Source organism: Euleptes europaea, chromosome 17 (genome assembly GCF_029931775.1).
Source record: "Euleptes europaea isolate rEulEur1 chromosome 17, rEulEur1.hap1, whole genome shotgun sequence".
In the NCBI taxonomy this organism is placed as follows: Eukaryota; Metazoa; Chordata; class Lepidosauria; order Squamata; family Sphaerodactylidae; genus Euleptes; species Euleptes europaea.
In genome coordinates, this window is record NC_079328.1 from 48,733,417 (window position 1) to 48,752,894 (window position 19,478).

The following is a 19,478-nucleotide window of genomic DNA, read 5'->3' on the forward strand; positions in this document are numbered from 1 at the left end:
AGTTCCTAATAATTTGTCCAGGTAAGTTTGTGAATCGTTTTGTACAGTGCTATCCCATCGCCCGCGTAGAAAAGCCCTATTGAATGATTCAGTTTTGCATATTTTCCAGAAAGCCAGGAGAGTGGAAGCCTTCCTGGCCTCCTCAGGCAGGCCGTTCCATAAGGCGGGGGCCACGACGGAGAAGGCACGGGTACGGGCAGCTGCTGATTTTGCCCATTTGCAGGTCGGTTCAGATGAGCGAAGCTGTCATGGTGGAGAAGAGGGGCACAGGCGGTCTTGCAGATATGAGGGTCCAAGGCCATGAAGGGCGATAGCCAATGCCTTAATACCACCTGGCCATGCCCACTTTCTAAAAGTACTTGGTGGGCCCCGTGGTGGACCCCTAGCCTAGGGGTTGCCTGTGGGGGTGGAAATTATTATTATTTATCCATACAGCACAGGGTTATTATTTTGTACCACCCGGGGGTTGGTAACCGTAGCTCCAAGGTCATCAATGCAGGATCAGAGGAGCATGCCTTTTATATTGGGTGCGGTGGAACACAGGAAGGGCAATGTTGCTGCAGCCGTCTTTTTTGTGGGCTTCCTAGTGCTCCCTGGTTGGCCACCGTGGGAACAGACTGCTGGACTTGATGGGCCTCGGCCTGATCCAGCATGGCTGTTCTTATGTTCTTATGAAGGACAGGGCTTGCAGTTGTCCTGTTTGGGGGCTTCGTAGAGGCCCCTGCTTGGCCACTGTGGGAACAGACTGCTGGACTCGATGGGCCTGGGTCTGATCCAGCAGGGCCTTTCGGATGTTCTTATGAGACTCGTGACATTTTCAGGCATTCACACAAACGAAGGACGTGGGGGTGGGTGGGTGGGGGGCGAAGGCCCCAACCAAGGCCTGCGCCTGCGGGTCACCATGGCGACGGGCACGGCGCCGTTTGTGCGCCTGCGCCCGCTCATGGCTCAGCACGCTCCGCGGCGCTACAAGGCCTCCCCTTTTCCGCCCGCGCTGGAGGCCTGCCTGCGCAGGCGCGCTTCCCTCCCTCCTGGGGCTCCCTCCCCCCTCCCTTCCTCGCGGCCGCTCGGCTTCCGCCGCGCAGGCGCAGTGGCGCGCGGCGAAGCCTCGGAGCGGCGGGCGGCGAAGGCACGCCCCCTTCCTCTCTCTCTCTCCCCCCGGTGTGACGCAAGGGTCCCGGCGAAGGCGGGGCCTCGGCGGGTCAGCTGATCGCCGACGGGGCTCCGGGGTGGATGGTCCGCGCCGCCGAGGAAGGAGAGACTCGCAGGAGCCGCCGAGATGCCGTCGGAGAAGAGCTTCAAGCAGCGGCGCACCTTCGGTGGGGGAGGGGCGCAGGTCTGGGGGGGGGTCTGTGAGGCCGAAGGGGAGGGGGGTTTCCTGAGGGGGAGGAGCGGTCGTTGGAGACGTGAGTCTGGGGGGGGTGTCTGTGAGGCCGAAGGGGAGGGGGATTTCCTGAGGGGGCAGGTGGGCTTGAGGAGGGGGGGGCTGTTTCCCGGGGGGGGGTCCTCATGAGCGAGGTGGGGGGGAATTGGGGCTGGGGGGACGGTGGGCTCGAGGGGGCGGCGGCTGTCTCCCTGGGGGGGGGGGCTCGTTATCAGTGGGGAGGGGACATGATGATGGTGGTGGTGGAAAAATGGGGCCGGGGGGGGGACTTCGACCCAGGAGAGGAGTGCTGGAAGTGCCTTTGAGGTGTTTTATTTTGGGGTGGGGGGAGAGGCTGAGAAGGGCCCTTGCTGGGGAGAAAGATGGGGGGGGCGTGAGGCTTCCTCCCCATTTCCAGGGCCAGAGGCCTCCTCCCCAGGGCCAGGGCCCTCCTTTCCTGCCTGCCTGGGCTGCTCTTCTCTCCTTCGGTGCCCCAGTGCTTTTTTTTGGGGTGGGGGGCATGGCACGCTCGTACCCCCTGCCTGGGTTGGGATTCTCGATGCTGACGACGGCGGTGAGTTGCATTGTGATTCCTCCCTCTGCAAAGGCCAGCCTGGAGACCTGCCACCTAAGGGGCCAAGTGCAAGGTTGGGGGGGGGCATTCAGCCCTCTCCTGGCCATCGTGGGGTCCTGGAGCAAACCGACCCTACGGGGCCCGGCCTTTCCTCCCTGGTTGGGAACGTAGGTGCTTGGCAATGGTGGCCTGTCCTCCGGGCCCTCAGGGGTGTCGGGTTGACGACAGACCGGTGCCATGTTTATCCCAGGCCAGGCTCTTGTGTTTTCATCTCTGTTGAACATCATGGTGGGGGGTGGGGAAGACACCTGCCCCTTCACCCCCAACTACTGGGCTCCGTCTCCCTTCTCTGCCTGTACCCTGATCGTTCCTTTTAAGCCAAATGCTTCCTGAGCATGTTAAAGAGGAATCCGGAGACTCGCTTGCCTGTGATCTGCTGTGTCAGTTTGAATCACCGGGATACCATTTTCCCAGTGTCCTTTAATGAGCAGACATTCTCCGGAGGGTGACTTCTACATCTGAGCAGGAAGAGCTGAAGAAAACATTGACGGCCCGATTGCACACATTTAGTGACAAGGGAGCAAAAACATTTAGTTTTGCAGAAGGGGACAGATAGCTTGAGCTGTGTAACGTGATCCAGGAAGCCAGATGTCACAGGTCCTGGTGGAGTTTAAATGTGAAGTTGTCTTTGTGGGCCTCGACATCCCTTTAAAAGAGCACAGAAAACCTTCGGCCGACGGTTTTGTTGCTGTTTCTGTGTGGCCTAAACTGGTTCTCCGGCTTGGGTGCCGGAGAGGAACAAGAATCGTGGCTTTGTTGGGCTGCAGAAAATGAAAGTAAAGGTCAGGGTTGCTGGTTGTTTTGCTTCACAAAGCCGCGCTGGGCGCTGTGATTCGCCTGAGCTCAGCTAGGGGGAAATCCTCAAACAAAGCACAGCCTGCCTTTGAAAACGCAAGTAAACCTTGTGAGATGCTTACGTGAATTCTGTGAAGGGACTGTTGGGTTTTTGCATGCGCTGCTGCTGACCACAAACAGACTCACATGCACACACACCCGGAACTCAGGGTGATGTTCTGCGATAGGTTTCTTGGGCTGTCTCCCATCAAGGTTTTGCCTGGACACTGAACATAGTTGGCTTCTGTGAGATTCTGCCTTCAGGCTTTGCGATCTTTCTTGATTGTTAAGTCTGAATCCAAGCACGCAAGTTCCTGTGCTGTTTGTTTAGCTCCTCACTTCCCAGGTGCCTGGGGGTATATGGTTTCAAGGTTCCCAATGCCAAGCAGGACTCGGTCTGATCTGTGCTTGGACAGGAGGTCTCGTGGAACTTCCCACACACACACACACCTACCTCGAATTCCATAGTGGAAGAAAAGTGGGATACACCTGTAATAATAGGTACAGTAGGTACAGGAGCTAGGAAATTCCTTCTTTGCCTTGTTTTCAACATTTAAAGGATAGCAAGTGGAAGAGAGGCATTTTTAAATGGGAGATGGCATCGCTTGGGTTTTATACTTGAATTTCTGTCAGTGGAAAATGCAAACATTGATTTGTCTCATGTGAAAACAGTGTAAGGCTTGGCAGGCCCAGCTGTTTAATGAGAAGTATCAAATCCTCTTTCTGAAGCAGAGGCAAATAGCTTCCATTAGCTAAGAAGGCAGCAGAGGATGTCTAGATGAATGATGCTTTTTTGCTTTGCCTACATATGTTACTGTGGATTACAGTTGTGCTCCAGCATGCCAGCCCCAGATAGATCCCTGTTTGTTTGTTAGCCCCAGATATCAGCATTATTTTATCTTCTCAGTGGGCTCCTTTCTCATGTTTCTGCCCCCACCCAGTCTGTTAACAAACTTTGCCGCAGGTATTGTTCTGCGGAAGGTCACCAGTGAGTTATACAGATGCAAAGGCTATCTGACCCCACCTTCGGTGTCTGTAGAGTAACTTGAGCATCTCCCATTCCTGGCTGATTAAGGCTAAGGAAAATATGTACCGGTAAGGGACAATCGTATTCTCCAAGCTCTCAGCTATACAATTTCCTTTTTCTCTTCTACAGAACAAAGAGTAGAAGATGTCCGACTTATTCGGGAGCAGCATCCAACAAAGATACCGGTGAGTAGATTTCCAAAAGTTTGTCTTTTCATGCAGGGATTAAAACAAGGAAACCTGCTGGCAGATAAACACAAAGGCTCTTTCAAGAGCAGCTGTCAATTGGACTTGTTTATATGGTCGATATTGGCACAATATTTCTTTTGCCGCTCCCTTGGTTCCTCTTCTACCCTCAGCTCCTTTCAACACCCCCCCCTGAAATTAAGGGATGGGAGGGGTGGGGGGAAAACACTCCCTATTTTCTGCTGTTGTTGCCACTGGACTGGGAGCAGGGGAGGGATTGTAATTCTCCCCAAACAGGGGTGGAATTCAGGGCAGGTTCAGGCGGGCCCTGCCTGTATTTTTGTTTTAAAGGTGGGCTCAGGCTGCATAATTGTCATCACCTCAGGTGTCTCATTTAATCATTAACTTGTGTGAGGTTAACAGAAAACAGTAGAAATGCTCAGGAAATTAAATTTCTAAAATCTTATTTTAATCCCCACCTTCCTGTTTTATGCTTGTGCCACACTGGACTAGTTTGTATTAGTGTAGTTTGGTAGCGGTGGCCGCATCTGCAGAGGCATGCCTTCTTCTGGAGCCGGAATGCCACCCTGTCCTGTCTTGTGTGAAAAGTGCTAGATTCAATCTAGAGTTTATCTTTTTCTAGGTAATTATTGAAAGGTATAAAGGAGAGAAGCAACTTCCTGTTCTGGATAAGACCAAGTTCCTGGTTCCAGATCATGTCAACATGAGTGAGCTGATCAAAATTATCAGGTATCTAATCTATATGCAATGTGAAAGTCTTTAATTCAGATATTATAGTTTATTTTGAATATGTATTGTCTGCTCTCTCCATTTAAACAATAGAAAAATATTATACATCATAAAATGCTGGTACTGAAAAAAAATTAACCAAACAGGGACTGGACAAACTGGAAGGTGGGCATTATGTTGTTACGTTGCCACCACTGAGAAGGCCCCGTCTGTGCTTGATACCCATCTCAAGCTGGAAGGTAGAGATACTTACTGAGCAGTCTCCAGTGCTGATCTGAACTGCTGGGGCATGTTCATACGACAGTAGGCAGTTGTCTTTCAGCAAAAAATTGGCCTCCCAGAGCAGCTTACAGCAGTTTAAACTGCCAATATAAATAAAATATCATGCAGCAAGCCTGAATCAGCTCAGCCCAAGTTCAGTTCCCCCCTCTGCCCCAGATCTGTGACCTGGCTGCTTCCTCTGGCCAGGACAGTACTTTGTCAGGTAGATGGAAAATGTTTCTGAGTGAGCAACAATGAGGGACATTAAGGCACGCAGTGCAACCTACCACAACTGCTAGTACTTGGTGGTGGAAAGTGCTGTCCAGTTGCAGCCAACTTCTGTTGACCCCATAGGGTTGTCAAAGCAACAGATGTTCAGAGGTGGTTTGCTATTGCCTGCCTCTGAGTAGCAACTGTGGATTTCCTTGGTGGTCTCCCATCCAAGTGCTAACCAGGATTGACCTTTGCTTAGCTTCTGAGATCTGATGAGATCGGACTAGCCTGGGCCATCCCGGACAGGGCCAGTATTTACTGGCTGCTTTTTGCAGCTCCTCTGGAGCATGATTATTTGGGATGCATAAAAACTGAGGCAAGAGGTAGGAAACCGAGTAAAGCAAGGCTAACACACAGGTTAACATCCTTCCGCCATAAGACCAGATGCCCAAGGTCAATATGCACGTAGCCTCCAGCTTTCGTTGTTTTCTTTTGTCCCATTTATTTTTACCCCATATAGAGGGCACCAACATATTGGCTGAGTGTTCAGAAGATCAACTGAGCTGCCCTCGCCTCTCTCCATCTTTGCTTGGGTAAAGGGAGGGGAGCCCTTAATCACACACTTTCCTGAGCTTGTGTCATTTGGGGACGTGGTACAGGGGATGAGGCCGTTGCTAAGCCTGGACCTTCCAAGGCACTTTTATGTCTGAAGACTTTATCTTACAGACGCCGTCTGCAGCTGAATTCCAACCAAGCTTTCTTCTTACTGGTGAACGGACACAGCATGGTGAGCGTTTCGACGCCGATCTCAGAGGTGTACGAAAGCGAGAAGGATGAGGACGGCTTCCTGTACATGGTGTATGCCTCCCAGGAAACATTTGGCACGCAACCCTCCGTGTAAATCATGACCAGTGGCTTGTAGCCTAGGATAGTTTTTACCCCTCCCTCCCACAGGAAAAAAGAAAGGGATGTCACCCACCTGCTCACAGTAGCCGTGCTTAGCGGGTGTTCTCAGCGTACCTTGTTTTGTTTGTGAATATTGGAACGGAGGCCTGCCAGGAGGGACAGACGGGCCAGCTTCGTAATCCGGCTGTCAATACGCACAGGCATGCTTTCTTTGTAGTCTCTGGAATCTGACTGAAACCATACCATGTGTGTTAAAAGTTGCCAATAAAAGGGAATTTTAAGTTACTGTAATCCTAGGAGCTGGGCTAACGCTTAATAGCAAATTGAAATGCTTCAGTGTGACATCTCCTTCTGTCAAGTTCTCCTCAGACCTCCCCACAATGTTCCCTTTACCCCAGAAAGGGAATGAGTCCGGGTCTCTGTGCCTGGCCTCCTTGGCCAAGAGCTTTCGCCTTGGTGTTTGTCAGGTCACAGCATGTGGTGGGGGGATTTTATTCTATAGTACTGCTACTTTTAGAGGGTAAAGTATCAGTTTACTAAATATTATATATATATATATAACATACACCACAGCTTTAAGTCTAGTTTGAGGGGCTGTATATTTTAAAACTAGATTGTGCACTTAAACAGAAATCATCTGAAGGGAAACGTCAAGGATCTTCAGCAGTTGGTCAGCTCTACCATCCAAGCTGTACATCTGCCCTCGCAAAGTGGGCTGGCTTTAATCTTCCCAACAACGTTGGCGTTTCCATTCAGAGAAGCTGCCGTGGAGACCGTGAGGCTCTGGAGGAGCAGCCAGGCCACTGGGAGCCCCCTGGTAATCCTTAAAAGTGTCTCTTGGTATCTTGACCTTTCTTCGTGCTGCTTTGTTCTCCACCTTTATGGGAACAGAACAAAAAGGGAGGCTAGCATCGCACCCTTACTGAAAACGCTGCTTTCCTGCAGCATGAATCCCGAGCTTTGAGCCAAGAGTTCTTCCTAATTAGTTGCATGACATTTGATTTCAGAGGGAGGGTGAGTTTTCCCTTGCCTAATCCTGAGGAATACCTAAACTTGCAAAGAGCAGGTGAGCAGTCTGTCACACGGGAGTAGCTGTTAATGTTGCTGCAAGCAGGATTATGTCCTATGCAAAAGGAAGATACTTCAACTAAATGTCCTGCTGCAAGCTGATTGTACAGTGAAATGTAGCAGGCTGACTAAAAGTTAACTCTTGTATATTACTGTGTGTGAATTTAAATGCATCTGTTATAGAAAGCTAATTTTTGCTAAGTGGGCGGAGGGGGGGAGAGCAGTGCTATATCTTAGCACACTGTTAGACATCAGTTGTCTACAGTTTGTACCACTTGCATGCATCTGTTTAGTGCTTGCTTCTGATTTTTAAAGTGTTCATTGTGAGCTTTCCACTTAACTGTAAAATTTTACCAATTGCCTGTCTTCTGTTCAGTTAAAGGTCTTTCTTGATAGACAAACATGCATATATGATCAATGACTGATTTCTGTACAAATGGTGTTTTTTTTAAAAAGTACCGATCTGGATTATTCCATTCCGATTTGATTCAAAGTTGTGGTTATTCACAAACCTATCTTTAGAAAGTTTCTACTGCTGCTTAGCCAGAATTGCAGCCACACACGCCAGCCTGCCACTACTCTAGTTCAATTCTGTTCATTGTGGCAGCAAGGAGGTCCTAATTAGGATTTAATGTGGCCACAACTAAAACCACCAGCATGAAGGCTGGAGGAGAACCCAGGTATTACCTTGCGGGGCATTAAAGAACATCTTGGCAGAAGAGGCTGGTTGGATTCTGTTCCTGGCAGCAGGATAGTCCCTGTTGAGGCTCCACTATTTACATGAGAGGAAGCACAGGCTTTTGAATATCCCTGCAGCCACAGCCGTCTCCACCACTTTTTGAGGAAATGTGCATTGACTGTTAGTCTTTGGTTTTATTTTATTTCTTGGTTGACTCTGCTGAAAGTTTAATTTTGACCTCTGGGGGAAATTAAACAGTGAGGATGTCTGAAAAGACACTACAATGGTCTTTAATTACTTTTTTCAGTACATTAAATTTTACTCAGATAAAAACATCCTAAAAATGTACAATTTTACCTTTAACAAAGTATAATAAAACATAAAAATCCCAATACCAGAATACTTGACATTTACAATTCCAAATCAAATTAGCTGAATATTAAATATTTACAAAACTTTTTAATATTTATAAAGTTACATGCACATTTTTTCCATAATACTAGATGTAAAAAGAAATGGCTCAAAATGGGCTGAGGAGTTTCCTTCATTCCTAGAGAGAAGTTACATCCTAAAAGAAACACGCTCACCTGCCCGGTGAGAGGCAGGCTTTTCTTTCTACATGTGTAAGAAATGCAGAAATAGTCCCAAGGGTTGGTTACAACACTGACAATTATTTGGATGTCAGTAGCATTCTGAATTAGTGCTGCTTTTACTCCTACCTTTGGCCACATCCAGCAAAGCAGTTTAGGTTGGTATAAATATGTTCTACTTTTTTTTAAAAAAGGCCTTTACCAGCTTGACAGCAAACTGGAGATGAGAGCTGCAGCATATCGTATCTGTGGGTATGCTCTGGGATGGCATGAAATACTGGGGGGGGGGGAGGTATTGACAGATACTTCAGACAGATCCTGATTTATCAGGCACTGACCCAAGATAGCCTGTAGAGGAGTTGTAACGTTTTCCATTAGCTAAGACCTAGCAGGAGTTGCACAGTGCACCCACATACATCTATATCACTACTACTAGTAGGCTCTGAACTACTTCTAATGAAGTTTGCCATGCCACATTACGGTTAATAAGTAGAAGCTGCTTTTTGCTCCATTGAGACCAGGACTGCTGGTGGTTCTGCATGATGCTTCATCCCTTTCAAAAGAGAAGCCAAGTTGCATCTTTCCAGATCTTTTTCATACACAGAGATTCAAATCTGATAGTGTCATTTTTTAAAAAAAAATGTCCATTTCCTTATATGCTTGAGGTCTGATGTATGTTCTTTCTTGATAAGGTAATTGTGTTTTTAACAGCTCTTAGGCATACTTTGTTCACTCCAAAAAGTATTTGTTTGAAGCTGTACAAAGTGTTTTTAAAATTTCCCTGTGGTTCCTTCACTTGCCTAAGACAATTTCTTGTGAAAGGAGAAGGGGCAGTTAAGAGACGAATCATTTTTAGATGAAGGAAAAATCTCAAATTTCTAAAGCCCTCATTGTAAGACATTTTAGCCAGCTTTTCCAGTCAAGTGCATGATGAATATTCATACCCCAGTTTCCAACCAAGTGCCATGGAGGAAGGCTTTTTGCTGTTCCAGAAAAAAATGTGTGCTAAATTTGTTTTCAAATGGGAACTTTTGGCTTTCAGCACATTCGCCATGCCTTTCAAAGAGGCTAACCCTTAAGTGAAAGGTGAAAAACAGTGTGGCAAAATGTTCCTACTATTAAGGCCAAGCAAATTACTCCGTCACTTCTCATCACCCTGTGAAACCATTTTACATGTCATCTCATGGCTGCCGATATACACTTTTACATTTTCTGCCATTCATGACAAACAATTGCTTAGACAGATTTTGCTCAAGCCAGACTCTGGGTGCAGATTGCATAGAAGTGACTGAAATTGTATTGTGGGCTACTAGAAACCAGATGTTACAGCTTTGGACTTGGTTTCCGTTAAGCCAAGAAACTGCATGAATCTCATGCTGAGCTTCATCCCAGAGATTTTTTTAAAAAAAAACCCAACTTCATCAGATGCCTCTGAGCAAAGGAATACACCAGATTGTTCATTTGTTTTTCAAAGGCAACAAGGTAATACATGCTGCCCTGAAGAATATGCTAGAGCTCACCCCGGCATTACAGAAGAAAACAAAAAAAAATCATGGCCTTTGCTGCTACACAACCACATTTTCTGCCATTCCCATTGCCATGTCCAGAGTTATGATCACCCATGCCAGACCTGGCCACAGCAAAGGAGCATTTATTACTACATCTACCTGCAGAATGGAGGTATGGCCAATGCCCTGGTACCTGCAGCTGCCATCAGCAATATCCATTTGCCATAACCACCCCGGCTTATGTGACATGACCTGTGGGCACAGCAGTTTCAGGTTTCAGCCCTATCGCTGAAACAACGCAGCGCATGGCATTCGTACAAAAGATTTTCCTCCTTTCTGTGAGGAAGGTCCGTATTGTTTCTAGGCTGCCGTATGCACTGGGCTGGCTTCAGCCGAAGCTAATTTGAAGTCCGTGGCGATGCACACGCGATAGCTAACGTCAAAGCTAATACTCTATAGAGTGTATTTCGATAAAAGAGGCTGCTGGGTGGGAACCCTTCATGATAATGACAGCAGTACAGCTGCCACCGCTTTCCTGTAGTGACTTCTGCTTCTTGTAGTGAAAGGCTATGCAATTTTTGCTATGTTCAGTAAAGTAACAGATTGCAAACTGCAGCTACTGTCTGAAAGCTTAAAATTTGTTACTAAGGCAGAGTACTGTTTCCTGCAAAGGAAACCAAGATATGGGCAACACGATTTTACAAGTCAGAGAGGAAGAATAATTTTTGAAAAGGAAAAAAAAAACCTGTTTACAATCTTCAGCACTGGCCTTAGACCCTTGGAAACTACATTTAAGCCGCTGCTGGTAACTGAGTTCTGTTTAGGGATAAGTGCTGACAAGCACATCATAACCATTTCCAGCGTTATCTGAAACCTCCACCACTGTTCCTTTGGAAGAGAGAGGAGAGAGGATTAAGATTTCTTTATTAGAAGTTCACATCGTCTGCTGGTGCCTGTTTTTCAACTGTTGGAAATTTGTCTCTCCTGCACTGGTCTCAGCGTATCCATCTGCTAAAAATGCAGACAATTCAGAACAGAATTATACATTCTCCTGTAGTGCAATCCTTTAAAATCCCAGAGTTTAGTGCCTGATTTATTTCGAGAAAAAGTAGACATTGTGACCTATCCTTGGCCTGTCAAGAGTTCAGCCCGCAAATGGGCCATGTCCTATCAAACTCTCGCTCTCACTCCAGATTCCAACATAGCTGCCCAGGAGTTTTGAGTGTTCAGCCCCGTAGGCCCAAGTATGGCAACATTCTTCAGCAAAAAGTGCAGGAGCTTGTTTGCAACAGAAAAGGGTAATTGGCCAGTTTCACCTGTCATCTGGAAGGCCCAACATTAAGATCCATGTTATAATTTGGCAATCAGTAAAAATGGGTTGGATAAGCCCCTAAACTTCAGTTCCTTCCTATTGTAGTGATGTAGAGCACCTTTGGATTAAAAAAAAATACATTAAGCTCAACAAGTGGACTTTTCAGATTCCAATATGAAGCTTCCTAATCAGTCCAGGGCTTTTGCCATCACAAAATATCAAGTCTGTGGAGTTAACATCAGTCTGTGGAATCTAGACTTTCAGCCGGCGGAGCATATTTTAACCTAAATGTACCTGCAGGGAGGAGAAAGAGAAGTCAGCATCATTCATTTTTCACATCAGCTATATCACACAGCAATTCAGACCCAACTAAAACATAAGAACAGCCATGCTGGATCAGACCAAGGTCCATCAAGTCAAACCGTCTGTTCACACAGTGGTGCCTCCAGGAAGCCCAGAAACAAGACAACTGCAGCAGCATTATCCTGCCTGTGTTCCACAGCACCTAACAGAATAGGCATGCTCCTCTGATACTACAGAGAATAGGTGTGCATCATGACTAGTCGCCATGGATAGCACTATCCTCCATAAGAACATAAGAAAGGCCATGCTGGATCAGACCAAGACCAATCAAGTCCAGCAGTCTGTTCACACAGTGGCCAACCAGGGGCCTCTAGGAAGCCCACAAACAAGACGACTGCAGCAGCATTATCCTGCCTGTGTTCCAAAGCACCTAATATAGTAGGCATGCTCATCTGATCCTGGAGAGAATAGGTATGCATCATGACTAGTGCCCATTTTGACTAGTAGCCATGAATACCCCTAGGAGACAGCGATCACTGTCATTTTAGATACAGGCATTCTTGAAAAAAGATGAAGAAGGTGTTTTATTGGTTTTGAAGCATATAATCTCCAACCCAACATCTATGAGCTAAAATTAACCCCACAAGGCTATCTGGTCCGCGGGTCCTCTCCTGCCATTTAGAATGCTTTGATTTGCTTCCAGGCTCTTGCTGCTCACGCTCAGGAAAGACAAGAGTACAAATGACGGGAAGCCGTTTGCAAGACTACAGTGAATGCCAGAGGGGCATCCTCAGGCCTGTCCTGTGTTTAATGCCCTGGCAGATGCTCTCATGGCCGCCTCTCCCTTCCTCAAATGGAGAGGCGAGCATGCGTTCCGAGCTGCCCCCCAGTTCCACCAAGCATACACCTCACCTTGTCTGTTGAAGTCCATTGGCGGCTGTTTGCAATCTTGAGCTCTGTGACCGCTGGCTCCACAGTTATAACAGGAGAGATGCCCGCTTTTTTTGTGGCCCATGCCGCTGCTGTTGCTCATCATCCCCTGCGCCTGATACACCCCTGCCGTACCCGCCATGAAGCTCTGCATGGGCGGCACTGCAAACGTGGACTGCCCGCTCATGACAGAATCCGGCGCAATGCCGCCATTGTAAGGAGAGGGGGTCATGGGAAAAGCCGAGCTGCTGTTGTACTGCTGCGTGTTGACGTAGCCGTTGCTGCACAGAGGGTTGAAGGGCAGAAAGGGGAAAGGAAACATGGACGGCCCAGGAAAGGGGTGCTGGAAGTAGTTGGCGTAACTGACCGTCAGGCCGCTGGAGCCGCAGTTGCCGCTACAGCCGCAGGAGCTGCACACCATGCAACTGGGAGGCTGCTGCTGCTGATGGTGGTGGTGATGGTGGTGCGTCTGGCTAGGCACCGGGATGCTCCCGGGCGAGCCCCCGCCGCCGTTGTAGAAACTGTTCTCAGCAGCAGTGGAAAGCGTGGGGCTGGAACTGGGGGCGGGGCAACTGGGCAGGCTGGTCATGTTGGGGAAGGCTGTGGAGGGGTGGCTGCCGGCAGAGGCAGTGTTGCTGTTTGCACAGAAGCTGCTGCTGCTGGGCAGCGGGGCGACCGGCAGGCTGCTCACGGCAGAGAAGGCCACTTTGGTGTTGGCTGTGTAGAGAGCAGTCCGGGGAGTGATTATTGCTGGGGACACGCTGAATTGCATATTACTGGAGCAGGAGCTTTGCCCCACAATCGTCGAATCGGTCGGAACAGAAGAAGACACCAGGAGCTTAATGGGCGGCCGTGCCACATGGAAGACTGTGCTGGAGGTGGCCGTGGCCGTGGTGCTTGTTTCCATGATCATTCCCGGCTGCTGGGCTGTTTTCACCACTCTGTCGAGGGTGGAAGCATGAACCACTTTGGTGCGTGGGCCAAAGTGAATGGAAGGGGTTGATGAACCGTTTTCCGGAACTCCCGAGGGCACTTGCAGGGGCTGATGGGGAGATGGTGACATCCCATCCATGATTGTGTTTCCAAAGCTCTTCTCCATCTTGATGCTGCTTCGGGGGGGTCCAGGCGAGAACTTTGTCCTGTCATCCAAAGACAGAAGCGAGTGCATAGAGGACGAAAGGAGCTTCATGTCTGTATTCCCTCGCTCTGGCTTGTGCAAAGAGTTTAGTATACGAATGGGGGTGATGTGCGGGGAGCATGCAGCCATCATCTGCACCGGCAAGGGGTGGTGCGCGGACGGACTGGACCCAGCATCATTCTGCACTGGTAAGACCTGTGCAGTCGGCCTGGCTGAGCCTGAATTGAAGTGATTCAGAATCATAACTGGCTTCTCCTTCTCCGAGGCTTCCAAGTGGATCTCTAAACCTGTGGGACAGACAGAGGTGAGACATGGCGAATGGAGGCGCATGCCACAACCCCCAAGAGACAGCTTTACGTACGTCTCTCATTCTCCTCAGCGCTGTCTGAGCTCTCTTCCCGGGTCTGGATCCCCATTGGGCTAGAGGAGGAACTGGAGTATTCAGAAGAGCTTCCCTCACGGGGGATTGCAGTGGACGGCTGATCCACATCTACCCGCAGCTCTAGGAAAGGAGGAGAGAAGAGTGCCATAGAGATCAGAAAATACATACACTGCTGTTGCTGCCACTAAAAACATTCTCTGGGTAGTCACAATCACTGCAAAGTATGCCCATAAAACAACACATGACTGAAAATACTGCAGACAAGTAAAACCCTGCTCTCTTGGATCACCCAATCCTATTCACACTCATTTAGAGTCAATGTACTCAGCCACAAGCAGCTCAAAAGACAGGAATCATAAAGTTGGAAGGGACCACCAGGGTCATCTAGTTCAACCCCCAGCACAATGCAGGACATTCACAACTACCTCCCCCCCAACACCCCCAGTGACCCCTACTCCATGCCCAGAAGATGCCCTCCCTCTCATGATCTGCCCAAGGTCATAGAATCAGCACTGCTGACAGATGGCCATCTAGCCTCTGCTTAAAAACCTCAAGGGAAGGAGAGCTTACCACCTCCTGAGGAAGCCTGTTCCACTGAGGAACCGCTCTGTTAGAAAATTATTCCTAAGGATCAACCTGTCCGGCTACAAGTAAGTGAAAAAGCCAAACTGCAGGAGGTTCAAATCTCCTCTGTGTGAGACACATGCTGGCCCTTGCCTGGCAGCACACGTACCTGCTGCATGGTTTCCACGGATGCTCTGAATCGGTCCAATGTGAGTAGTAGGAGGGACTCTGGCCACTCCACTGCTGCTCACAGAAGGGGATGCTGCTGGGTTCAGTGTCCTTTTCTCAGATTTTTCCCTAAAGTGAAAAGGAAGTCATTGGTAAAAAGAAGCTTCCATCTACACCAGCACTCTTAGGACTACTATTTTCAGATATTGCCAAGCTACATACACAAATGTTTAACAGCTGTATCCCCTCATTCATCCAAAAAGGAGTTCAGAGCACGGTTTTAGCTTTATGGCAGTTCTGCAAAATATGTTACTAGGACAGAATCAACCATGCTGCACACCCTGCAAACCCCTATCATGCAATTAACTTCCACACATACTCAGGCAATCCTAGAGATCTGACTCAGGAGGATTCTACATTTAACTCACTCACACCCTGCCTTTCTCCCCAATGGGGACTCAAGGTGGCTTACATCATTTCCCTCTATTTTATCCTCACAAAAACCCTGTGAGGTAGGCCAGGCTGATAGTGTGACTAGCCCAAGGTCACCCAGCAAGCTTCCATGGCAGAGTGGGGATTCAAACCTGGGTTTCCCAGATCCTAGACCGACACTGTAACCACCACACCATGCTGGCACACCAAGGAGCATGTCTATTACCACAGGAATGTCTTTAGCTACTGAAGGACTTATAAAGCAAAGTTTCCATTTCAGCATCTAAACAATTTTACCTTGCTGATCAGGCTCCAATGCAGTCCAACCCAATTCTGAAAGAGCATCGTTCTCTGCAAAATTATTTCTGCCGGTGATGACACTGTGGAAGGGGAGGTTTGATGGTTCCCCTTTTATTGATCAAAGTCTGCAGAGGACTTGAGCTACTGATGCTACAATATCCAACACCAAACTAGCATTGGCCCCGACAGCAAGTCAGTCTTCTAGTTACAGACCGGCAATGAAGCACAAGACCTTGCCACTTCTGACAGCAGTGAGCACAGACAGCTCAAATCTTCTCCCTGCCGCCCTTCCACTAAGCTTCTCTGCTTGGCTGGTTCTGAAGCCTTGACAAAAGATCACAACTTGACATGCTGATAGTACATCTGAAGCCCCTCTGCCTCAACAGAGGAGACCAAACAGAGGACTTGACACCTGGCAGCTCTGCTAGAACTGAAAAGCGGGCTTCTGTGCCAAAATTTCCTCCAAGTACTCCTTCCCTAAAGAAGCATAAGAACACAAGAAAGGCAATGCTGGTTCAGACCAAGGCCCATCAAGTCCAGCAGTCTGTTCACACAGCGGCCAACCAGGTGCCTCTAGGAAGGCCACAAACAACTGCAGCAGCATTTATCCAGCCTGTGTTCCACAGCACCGAATCCTGATCATTCTGGAGAGGCCTTCTAATTCCTGCTCACATCTGGAATGAGGAAGAACTGAGAAGGGAAGAGAGCCAATTTCCCTATGTTTTCTTTTAACACCTACTTTTCCAACTCCAGCTGGGTCTTCAACTTCTTCTTAGCGCCCATGGTGAGGGACTCAAATTTGTTCAGGTCTTCCTCAGTGAGGCTCAGGAACTTATCCATGAGAAAAGAAATATATGTCATGCTATGCATTACCAACCTCTATGAAAGTTGCTATGAAACTCTGAAACAGTTTATGGTTTTAAATAAAAGATACGAGCTGAGGACAAAGTTAAATGTACTCAACCAAGCCTAGAACGTTGATGATGCTCAACAGAGCTTACCTATTTGCCCCTGTCCTTTGCAAAGATGACACATTTACGAAAAGCAAGTGATGGAATTGTGAAAGGAGAGAGGATTGTTCAAGACAAGACAGGGCCCCTTAGCATATATTACAGGCTTGGCTTTAGTTACATACAAATTGTGGCTTTCAAAATAGTGACGTATTGTCTACCTCGACCTCTCATATGAACACTTATGGCGATGTACCCCCCCTTCCCCACGGAAACAAAAGCAACATGATAATGCTAGCTAAGCAGTCTCCAATACAGGCAAGGAATGCAAAGGGACTCAAGCTTACTTAGCTGCATAGCAGCTTCCCTTGCTTCAAGGATTGTCACAGAATACATCAAGCTGGAGGAGTGGTGTTGACGGTACCATGTGAAGAACCAGCCCAGCAAAGACAGAAGTCTGTGTTTGCCATACATAGTCGGCTTTTAAAATTGGTTTTGTCACACAGTTACTATAGATGTATGCCCTGGATCTTTCCCACATCGATCCTGCCACATTAACTCGTCCCGCCCACAGGTGAATCCACCTCTGTCTCACATTTCCTGGTTCTTCACATCGGATTATTCCATCACTATGTACCAAACAGCACACTAACATACTTGTAAAAAAGCTGAGAACATGAATGTTATTGCTTCTTAATGCTAACTGCTTCATTTTATTGCTTCTTAACATAAAGAAAAATATCAGAAAGTTAAACTTTGGCGTATTCAATCTGTCACAATTTGGGAGATAAGGGGTTTAAGCAGAAAAGAATTAATCCAGCAGAGGGCACCCCAGATTTTTTTGAAAACACCAACTAAAGTGGCAATTAGCTTTGCAACACACTGAAGTATAGTTATGAATAAAGCCACTTAACCAGAGAATCATGTGTGGCCACTGGAACGTTTTCCCAGATCATACAAGGGACTTTGCTTTGTAGGGACCAGTTTTTATGCACCCTCACAAGCTTGTAACTGGGAAGCTTGTAAAATTGCTGCAGTACAAGTCAGTCATGAACACATGAAGCTGCCTTACACTGAACCAGACCCTTGATCCATCAAGGTCAGTACTGTCTACTCAGACTGACAGTGCCTCTCCAGGGTCTCAGGCACAGGTCTTTCACATCACCTACTGCCTAGTCCTTTAATTGGTGATGCCGGGGATTGAACCTGGGACCTTCTGCATGCCAAGCAGACGCTCTGCCACTGAGTCCCAGCCCCTCCACCCAAATGTCACCTTTTAGAAATGAGAGAAACCAGCAAGGAAGAGAAATGCCAGTAGTGCACAGAAGGTGGCAACACGCACCAACCAGCTTCTCCTAAATGAGCCACTAGGTAAAAGACACAGAACTCAAAATAGTTTGTAGAAGGATTCAGACACTCTTAGGGGGAAAGAGCAGCAACTTAATGTATTACTTCAAACAATGGATTAATCCAAAACTAGATACCCGAGAGCATCAGCACATCCACTCAGTGTCACAAGTCTTTTCTGCTGTTTGCACGCTCTGTGCAAGCTACAAGACAAAGAAAACCCATTCCTTTTCCTAGCGAGGACAGCACTCTACCTTCTCCATTGTGAGCTGTTTGAAAACTGGGTAGTACTTGTGCAAGCGCAGCTTCCGTAACCAGTCCAAAATCCCGTTTTGCTCCTGGGCCTGGGGGATCTGAGGACTGGGAGTCATTAACACAGGTGAGGAGTTCTCCAGCTGGGAGCGGCAGGCTAGCGAGGATCCAGCCCCACCTGAATGTGAGCAGTGAGGGAGTGCAACTGGGGTAGAGTTCGGATGCTGGACGTGATGCTGGAGGTTGTTCTGCGAAGACTGGATCCCAGCTACGCCACAGACAGGTCTGCAAAGAGAGGAAGAGGGACAGTTATCGTTCTCATTCACCAAACAGAATCCACATCCGTGATTAGTTACTGTTTGTTCCCCTAAGGAAACAGAACGGTTTCATCCCCACAAGTGCCCCTGGATCTAGAGTGACATCTTTCTGAAGCACCAGTGTAGCTGTGAACGTTCAGACAGTTGGCCAGCATGGAGCCGACACTCGCCCTAATTGCTCAATTTAAGATTTACTCACCCAATCAAAGAGATGCAAGAAAAAGGAGGGCAAGAGAATTATGTAGCTATAGTGAATAACCAACCATCCACAGTTCTTCCAACCTCACACTTATCTATGGAAATGCAGGGCCTGCATTTCTCTCCCCCACCACATACATTCCCCAATCAAAGCAATTCATAAGTTTATTTACAGCAGCGTATGTGGAAAATGCAATATCTGAATGGTAAATCCATGTGGATTTTCAATGGCATTTTACCTCTTTCCACTTGAATTCCTTCTACAGATTTTCTTCCCAAAGCACCACTATGAAGGAAATTGGCACACTGCAACCAAGTATTTGATTTTGCCTATTGTGTGTGGTGTTAAGAGCCATCAAGTCGCTTCCGACTCATGGCGACCCTATGAATCAAAGTCCTCCAAAATGTCCTATCTTTGACAGCCTTGCTCAGATCTTGTAAATTGAGAGCTGTGGCTTCCTTTATTGAGTCCATCCACCTCTTGTTGGGTCTTCCTCTTTTCCTGATGCCCTCAACTTTTCCTAGCATGATGGTCTATTGGGTAACCTAGTTTTGCTTAGTATGTTAGCAATGGGAAGAACCAGCAGGTAATTTGCAAGATTGCTTTAAGTTTCACAATGACAATGAGACACTTTCCACACAATTACCCAGACATTTGAACAACATTCTATAGCTTTCTCTACAGCACACACACACACCAAACATCTCTTACCTTCCAGAAGCGCCCAGGGTAGTGCTTGCTTTATAAAGGGAAGTGCTGCTGGGACCTAAAAACAAGGAGATCAGGAATTTGGACAGGCATTGACTTGGCTAAAGCTGACAGGGTGTGTGTGTATTTGGTGGGTGGGGAGAAAAAGGTAATCTTTA

The 19,478-nt window shown here is 47.8% G+C and overlaps 2 protein-coding genes across 2 annotated transcripts in view; one reads left to right on the forward strand and one right to left on the reverse strand.

The window, feature by feature from the left end:
* Positions 1-1,166: 1,166 nt before the first annotated feature.
* On the forward strand, positions 1,167-6,462 carry MAP1LC3B (microtubule associated protein 1 light chain 3 beta). Its single transcript, XM_056862214.1, has 4 exons — positions 1,167-1,319; positions 3,988-4,043; positions 4,687-4,793; positions 5,994-6,462. Exons 1-4 carry the CDS (start codon positions 1,280-1,282, stop codon positions 6,166-6,168), a joined length of 378 nt encoding a protein of 125 aa, XP_056718192.1. The 5' UTR covers positions 1,167-1,279; the 3' UTR covers positions 6,169-6,462.
* A 4,749-nt stretch (positions 6,463-11,211) lies between these two features.
* ZCCHC14 (zinc finger CCHC-type containing 14) overlaps positions 11,212-19,478 on the reverse strand; it is a 34,576-nt gene continuing 26,309 nt past the window's right edge. The window contains exons 7-13 of the mRNA XM_056862204.1: positions 19,324-19,378; positions 18,099-18,381; positions 16,287-16,378; positions 14,817-14,944; positions 14,063-14,203; positions 12,546-13,988; positions 11,212-11,624 (exon numbers count right to left, since the gene is read on the reverse strand). Of these exons, the coding sequence (XP_056718182.1) occupies positions 11,569-11,624; positions 12,546-13,988; positions 14,063-14,203; positions 14,817-14,944; positions 16,287-16,378; positions 18,099-18,381; positions 19,324-19,378 (2,198 nt within the window). The 3' untranslated portion in view covers positions 11,212-11,568. The remainder of the gene's footprint in view (positions 11,625-12,545; positions 13,989-14,062; positions 14,204-14,816; positions 14,945-16,286; positions 16,379-18,098; positions 18,382-19,323; positions 19,379-19,478) is intronic.